This window comes from Zosterops lateralis (assembly GCF_965231275.1).
Source record: "Zosterops lateralis genome assembly, chromosome: 4".
Classification (NCBI taxonomy): Eukaryota; Metazoa; Chordata; class Aves; order Passeriformes; family Zosteropidae; genus Zosterops; species Zosterops lateralis.
The window spans coordinates 73,349,995-73,358,018 of record NC_139765.1 but is presented as its reverse complement, the minus strand read 5'-3'; the positions used below and the strand labels follow the sequence as shown (position 1 = coordinate 73,358,018).

Genomic DNA, 8,024 nt, shown 5'->3' with positions numbered 1-8,024 from the left:
CGGCCCCGCTCGGCCATGGCGAGGCGGGCGGCGGCCCCCGCCGGGCCCCTCGGGGACGATTTCTCCTTCGTCAGCCCGGTGGCCAAGTACGTGCTCTTCTTCTTCAACCTGCTCTTCTGGGTGAGTGCGGGGCCACCGCCACATCCCCGTCCCGAGGGGCCCTGGGGCTGTCCCCATCTCTGCACCCCACTGGGACACGGCCATCCCCGGTATTGGTGGGACCCCCAGCCCTGAGATCCCACCGGGACCCCCAGCCCTGGAGATTGTCCCCATACCTAAACCCCATTGGGACACGGCCATCCCCGGTATCGCCGGGACCCCCAGCCCTGAGACCCCCACCAAGACCTCCAGCCCTTGGGATTGTCTACACCCCTGAATCCTATTGGGATCCTACTGGGGACCTTCATACCCGGGGATCCTCCATCTCTGGGGACCCCACAGCCCTTGGGACTGTCTCCATCCCTAAACCCTAGTGGGACCCCCGATCCTTGAGATCCCACCGGGACCTCCAGCCCTTGGGATTGTCTCCACTCCTGAACCTTATTGGGATCCTATTGGAAACCCTTATACCCAGGGATCCCCCATCCCCAAGGACTCCCAGCCCTTGGGATTGTCTCCATCCCTGAACCCTATTGGGACCCCACATCCCTAAGATCTCAGGGGGACCCCCAGCCCTTGGGACTCTCTCCATTCCTGAACCCTATTGGGGTTCCCTATCCCCAGGGAGCCCCCATCCCTTGGGATTGTCTCCATCCCTGAACCCTTTTGGGATCCTATTCGGAACCCCCATCCCCAGGGATCCCCCATCTCCAGGGACTCTCTATCCCTTGGGACTGTCTCCATCCCTGAACCTGACTGGGACCCCCCATTCCTTGAGATTCCACCGGGACCTCCAGCCCTTGGGATTGTCTCCACTCCTGAACCTTATTGGGATCCTATTGGGAACCTCATACCCAGAGATCCCCCATCCCCAAGGACCCCCTATCCCTTGGGATTGTCTCCGTCCCTGAACCCTTTTGGGATCCTCCATCCCCAGGGACCCCCAGCCCTCTCTCAACCCCTGGACCTATTTGGGACCCCACATTCCCAGGATCCCTCGACCCACCTCCATCTCCAGGACCCCAGGGGAACCCCTTGACTTTGGAGCTGTCCCCACCCCTGGTCCCCACTCGGGATTCCCTGGAACCCCCAAACCCCATCACCCCACTGTGACCCCTCATTCCTGGGAGTGTCCCCATCCCTGAACCCCACTGGGATCCCCCATTCCAGAACCTACAGAAGGAGTTTTTGGGGTCCTTTGGATCCCCATCACTTCACCAGGACCCTTCCTGCCCCCACACAGGTGACAAACCCCCAGAGAGGGGGACAGAGGTCCTTCTTGTCCCCAGCCCACTCCAGGGATATCTCCTGCAGAGAAGCCCCAGTTTTCTATGTTTGGGAGCCTTTTTCGATTTTTTTTTTAATGTTTTGAGGGGTTTTTACGTTTTTTAGAAGTTTTGTGTTTTGAGTATTTTTTATTGTTTCGGAGACTTTTGTACTGCTTAGGAGTTTTGAGGTTTTTTTATGTTTAGGGGTTTTTTTTAAATGCTTTTGCAGGGTTTTTTTTGGAGGGTTTTTTTGCGGGTTATTTCCTTGTTTGCAACCTTATTTTTGAGGAAGTTTTTTGCTTCTGATAAACCACATCCCTGTGTCCAGTCACCCATAGAGGAACAGTGCTGGCTGGGTGACCTCAAGGGAGGTGGGGACAGAGGTGACCTCAAGGGAGGTGGGGACAGAGGTGACCTCAAGGGAGGTGGGGACAGAAGTGACCTCCCATTAGGTGGGGACAAAGGTGACCTCCCACTAGGAGGGGACAGAGGTGACCTGGCTGTAGGAGGGGACAGATGTGATGACCTCTCAATAGGTGGGGACAGAGGTGACCTGGCTGTAGGAGGGGACAGAGTTGACCTCCCACTAGGAGGGGACAGAGGTGACCTCAAGGGAGGTGGGGACAGATGTGACCTCCCACTAGGAGGGGACACAGTGGACACCGGTGTGACAAGGGGAAACTGAGGCAGCTCACCAGGGCACCCCTGACTCTGGGGGGCTGCAGGTGGGGACGTGGCTGTGGCACAGGGGTGGTGACACCCTGGGGTCCCCTCTGTCCCTGCGCAGATGATCTCCATGGTGATGGTGGCCGTGGGGGTCTATGCCCAGCTGCTGAAGCACGCAGGTGAGCCGAGGGCCCTGGCGGGGGCACGGGGGGTGGTGGCCACCCTGGTGACAGCTGGTGGCTGTGGTGACCATGCTGGTGGCCGTGACAGAGGCGGCCGTGGCGTGCCTGGCGGTGGACCCTGCCATCCTTCTCATCATGGTGGGCGTCCTCACCTTCCTCATCACCTTCTGTGGCTGCGTGGGCTCCCTGCGGGAGAACATCTGCCTGCTGCAGCTGGTGAGTGCTGGGACACTGCTGGGACACCGCTGGGGACACTGCTGGGACACTGCTGGGGACACCGCTGGGACACTGCTGGGGACACTGCTGGGACACTGCTGGGACACCGCTGGGACACCGCTGGGGACACTGCTGGGACACCGCTGGGACACTGCTGGGGACACTGCTGGGACACTGCTGGGACACTGCTGGGACACCGCTGGGGACACTGCTGGGACACTGCTAGGACACTGCTGGGACACCGCTGGGACACTGCTGGGGACACTGCTGGGGACACTGCTGGGACACTGCTGGGGACACTGCTGGGGACATCTCGGTGTCCCTCCCGTGGTGCCCTCACTGTCATAATTCCTTTTCCCTCACAGTTCTCTGTCTGCCTGACCATCATCTTCCTCCTGCAGCTGGCGGCCGGCGTGCTGGGCTTTGTCTTCTCTGACAAGGTACAGGGGGAAGCAGATATATATATATATATTAAAAACCATATATTTTAATATACATATTAATATATATAATACCATATATTAATATATAACTATATAATATATAAATATATTAATATATACTTATGAATATATCGATATATAATTATATATAATTATATAATATGTTAATACATTAATATAAATATAGTAATATATAATTATAGATGTAATTATATTTTATATATTAATATATGGTTATTATAAATATATACGTTACTTACTATTAATATATTAATTAATTGTTATTAATAGAAATTATAATATATATAGATATTTTGCTGTATAACTATATATATAAATTATTAAACCCATATTGTTCTATTATATATCCAAGCATGAATTCTTGTAGTTTCCATCAGGCCCAGTTCCCCAAACATCGTCTTCTCATGATTCTTAAACAACATTCATATTCAATTACCCAACAATCATTACAATTAACAATCACATCATTTATCATATGATGATGATGCAGGTGCCGTAGTTTTGGTTCCCTTTCCCAGGCCTACCCAGGCCCAACCTTTTTCTCCACCTCCCCTGAATCTGTTGTACACAATTCCCAGGATTTTTAGACTCATTTTAACCCTGTGCTGTCCCAGGCTCGGGGCAAGGTCAGCGAGATCATCAACGGGGCCATCGTGCATTACCGGGATGACCTGGACCTGCAGAACCTCATCGATTTCGGGCAGAAGGAGGTGACCAATCTGGGGGGGCTCTGCAGGGTTGGGGTGTCCCTCCAGTGGGGGAGGACTCTGGGAAAGGGATTTGTAGGGGATTCTTAAAGCTTGACAGGAGGCTCACACAGTTTTGTGCATCTCTGTGCAAATATTGAGGTAAGAAATACTGATTTGGAAATGCCAAATAGAACAGGACAGACATTGTTGAGAAAAAAATGGAACTGGAAACAAGTTTCAAAGGATGGCCTTGCAAATAAGACTGGATACTTTCACCTTTCTATATCTATTATACAAATAATACCAGATATAGAAAGATGAAACTATGAGGATGGAACTGTGAAAGGTGCATTGTAGCAGGACCCATCGGGGTAATTTTAGATGATTGGCTTTAAGGCATTAACAGCATTGTGTGACAAAAGCTGGAAGGTCAAAAAATGCTTATAATGTGTTATAATTAGGAAATAATTTGGCTTCTGATTGTGCTGGTGTGAATTGTAACATCTGTATTGTCTCACCCCTCATATGAGAGTAAAAATAGAAAAAAAGCTTCTCACTTGCCCCATCTGTAAGTCAGAAAAGGGCATAATCCCACAGAGGGCACGTCCCTATTCTGTGTCAGGCTGAAATCTGTGGGGCAGCACAGGCTGGGGACATTGGATGGCTCTTCCAGGAGGATTTGATGTCCACTCTGATGTGCTGCCCGGGCAGGGGGAGAGCTGGGGGCACAGAGTGTCCTGGGCTGGGGTCCCCTCCTCGCTGAGCCCCATGCCCTGCCCACAGTTCAGCTGCTGTGGGGGTGTCTCCTACAAGGACTGGTCCCAGAACATGTACTTCAACTGCACAGCCACCAACCCCAGCCGGGAGCGCTGCTCTGTGCCCTTCTCCTGCTGCCTGCACAACACCAGCCAGGTCAGTCTGGGGTGGCCTCATCCCCTAGGGGCTGATCCCCTGTCCTGCCATCCCTGGGGCTCTGTCCTGCCATCCCTGGAGCTCAGAGCAGGTCAATCTGGGGTGGCCTGGGGGACCTGCCCTGAGCCTGTCCTGGCATCCCCTGGGGCTGTGCTGAGCCTGGAGCTGATGGCAATGTATGGACCCTATCCACCTTTGGGGTTTGGGTTCCCCATCTCACATTCTGGGTTTGGGTTCCCCTTTCCACACTCTGGGTTTGGGTTTCCCACATTCTGGGTTTGGATTCCCCCATCCCACACTGTGGGTTTGGGTTCCCCACATTCCACACTCTGGGTTTGGCTCCCCATCCCAGCCTCCAGGTTTGGGTTCCCCCATTCCACATTCTGGGTTTTTGTTCCCCCATTTCACACTCTGGGTTTGAGTTCCCCATTCCACACTGTGGGTTTGGGTTCCCCACATCCCACACTCTGGGTTTGGGTTCCCCACATCCCACACTCTGGGTTTGGGTTCCCCCCATCCACACTCTGGGTTTGGGTTCCCCCATCTCACACTCTGGGTTTGGCTTCCCCACATTCTGGGTTTGGGTTCCCCCGTCCCACATTGTGGGTTTGGATTCCCCCATTCCACGCTCTGGGTTTGGGTTCCCCATCCCACACTCTGGGTTTGGGTTCCCCATCCCACACTCTGGGTTTGGGTTCCCCACATCCCACACTCTGGGTTTGGGTTTCCGACACTCTGGGTTTGGGTTCCCCACATCTCACACTCTGGGTTTGGGTTCCCCCATCCCACACTCTGGGTTTGGGTTCCCCACATCTCACACTCTGGGTTTGGGTTCCCCACATCTCACACTCTGGGTTTGGGTTCCCCATCCCACACTCTGGGTTTGGGTTCCCCACATCCCACACTCTGGGTTTGGGTTCCCCACATCCCACACTCTGGCTTTGGGTTCCCCATTCCACGCTCTGGGTTTGGGTTCCCCCATCCCACACTCTGGGTTTGGGTTCCCCCATCCCACGCTCTGGGTTTGGGTTCCCCACATCCCACACTCTGGCTTTGGGTTCCCCACATCCCACACTCTGGGTTTGGGTTCCCCCATCCCACACTCTGGCTTTGGGTTCCCCACATCCCACACTCTGGGTTTGGGTTCCCCTATCTCACACTCTGGGTTTGGGTTCCCCACATCCCACACTCTGGGTTTAGGTTCTCCCCATTCCACCCTCCAGGTTTGGGTCCCCAAATTCACCCTCTGGGTTTGTGTTCCCAAATCCACCCTCTCAGTTTGGGACCCCCATCCCAACCTTTGTGTTTGGGGACTGCTGGGTGGGAATGCTGTGGTGAGGGTGGGGAGAAGTCTCCCTCCCCAGAGCTGGAATTGGCTCTGTGGGCTGGCGTGGGGACACCGAGGAAGGGGACACCCCACCAAGGCAAGTGCCAGTGCTACTGGTCACCCCAGGGGTGCCCCCCAAGAGCAGGGACCCCGGGGTGTCCTGTCCCCAGCCCCTCAGTGCCGTGTCCCCTCTGCCAGGCTGTCATCAACACCATGTGTGGCCACGGGATGCAGGCCAGGGGCTACCTGGAGGCCAGTGCCTTCATCCACACCAACGGCTGCATCGACAAGCTGGTCAACTGGACCCACAGCAACCTCTTCCTGCTGGGGGGCATCACCCTGGGGCTGGCCCTGCCCCAGGTACGGGGCACTGGGGGGTAGAAGGGGCCGTGCCAAGGCTCTGCTTTGTGGGGTTTTTATGGGGAGCTGCCCTAATGGCAGCTGATGGCGACATGGGGGAGTGGGATGGGATTTGGGCTGGGGGAGTGATGCCAATGTCAGGCACGGGGGGTGTGGGGTGACACTGCCTGGTGTTGCTCAGTACCTCCCTCTCCCCTTCCTCTTCCTCCCTGTCCCCCCTCCCTCTTGCTCTTTTTCTCCATTTCTCTGGCTTCTCTCCTTCCTCTTCCTCTCTGACTTCTCTCTTCCCCTTCCCTCCCTCTCCCTTTCTCTCCTCCTTTCCTTTTCCCTTTTCCCTTCCTCTCTCATTTCCTTCCCTGTTCCCCTTCCTCTTCCTTTCTCCTCCCTCTTCCTCTCCCCCCTCCCTCTTGCTCTTTCCCTTTCTCACTTTTCTCTCCTTCCTCTCCCACTTCCCTCTTCTCCTTCCCTCCCTCTCCCTTTCTCTCCCCCTTTCCTCTTCCCTTTCCCTCTTTCTTTTCCTCTTTCCTTCCCTGTTCCCCTTTCTCTTCCCTTCTCCTCCCTCTTCCTCCCCCTTTCCTCTCTCCGTCCCTTTATCTCACTTTCCCTTTCCCTGTCCCCATCCCCACCCTCTCCTCCATCTCCCCCTTCCTCTTCCTCTCCTTTCTCTCCTTATCTATCCCCCTTTCCTCTCCCGTCCTTTTCCCACTCCCTCGCTCTCCCTTTCTCCTCCCTCCCCGTCCCTCCAGCTGGTGGGCATCATCCTGGCTCAGCTCCTCATCAACCAGATCCGCGACCAGATCAAGCTGCAGCTCTACAACCAGCAGCACCGGGCAGACCCCTGGTACTGAGCGGTGCTCCCGGGGGACATTCCCAAACCCCGGATTCCCGAGGGGATTCCCTGGAGAAGGAGGGAATGCGGACACTCCGTGCCTTTGGTGCTGGGCTCGGCCTGGAGGTGCCGAGCTAGAGCAGGAATCGCTGTCTGTCTGTCTGTCTGTCTGTCTGTCCACACAAAGCTTCGCAGTGGGATGTGCTTCCCTCTCTCCCGCGTGTGCTGGAGGAGGATGTCTGTGTGTCTGTCTGTCTGTCTGTCTGTGTGTCCGTGCACCGAGCTGCCTTCGCCCAGGCCGGGCTGCGGGACTGGTGACATTCCCCCCGCATGGCCCTGGTGTCCGTGTCGGTGTCGCCGTGTGCAGGGACAGCCCAGGGCACGGCCGGTGCCGCTTCCTTGGCTTTTCTCACGGACAATAAAGACACGAGGCCGGACGCTCCGAGCTCTGCCGGGCTGCGCTGGGGACACCGCCATGGCCCTGGGGACAGCCAGGGGGACACCACGGTGGCCCTGGGGACAGCCGGGGGACACGGCGGTGGCCCTGGGGACAGCAAGGGGACACTGCGGTGGCTCTGGGGACAACCAGGGGACACACCGCGGTGGCTCTGGAGACAGCCGGGGGACACACCACGGTGGCTCTGGGGACAGCCGGGGGGGACACTGCGGTGGCCCTGGGGACAGCTGGGGGACACACCACGATGGCTCTGGGGACAACCGGGGGACTCCACGGTGGCTCTGCCGGGGGACACACCGCTGTGGCTCTGAGGACAGCCAGGGGACATCACGGTGTCTCTGGGGACAGCCGGGGGACACCGCGGTGGCCCTGGGGACACACAAAGGCCACCCGCGCCCCGCGCTGTTGTGAGACCCCAAAACAAGGCGGGGAAAAGCTGCCCCGAGGCCTGGGAGGCCCGGCCCGGCCTCTCGGAGCTGTCGCAAACCCGTGGGTGGAGTTTTTTCGGGGTTGGGTTTAATTTTTTTTTTCTTTTTTGCATTTAATTTTCCCTTC

At 56.2% G+C, this 8,024-nt stretch overlaps 1 protein-coding gene across 1 annotated transcript; it reads left to right on the top strand.

The window, feature by feature from the left end:
- TSPAN33 (tetraspanin 33) lies at nt 1–7,456 on the top strand. The gene is made up of 8 exons (XM_083860709.1): nt 1–120; nt 2,155–2,212; nt 2,304–2,431; nt 2,797–2,871; nt 3,510–3,605; nt 4,368–4,496; nt 6,022–6,183; nt 6,930–7,456. The coding sequence occupies exons 1-8, from the start codon at nt 16–18 to the stop codon at nt 7,029–7,031; spliced, it is 855 nt and encodes a 284-aa protein (XP_083716835.1). The 5' UTR covers nt 1–15; the 3' UTR covers nt 7,032–7,456.
- The last annotated feature ends 568 nt before the right edge of the window (nt 7,457–8,024 follow it).

Excerpts from the sequence above, each read along its gene's own strand:
- TSPAN33 (XM_083860709.1), top strand. The coding sequence starts at position 16 with ATGGCGAGGCGGGCGGCGGCCCCCGCCGGGCCCCTCGGGGACGATTTC. Across the intron at positions 2,872-3,509 it reads GCTTTGTCTTCTCTGACAAG|GCTCGGGGCAAGGTCAGCGA; the intron begins GTACAGGGGGAA and ends GTGCTGTCCCAG. Across the intron at positions 6,184-6,929 it reads TGGGGCTGGCCCTGCCCCAG|CTGGTGGGCATCATCCTGGC; the intron begins GTACGGGGCACT and ends CCGTCCCTCCAG.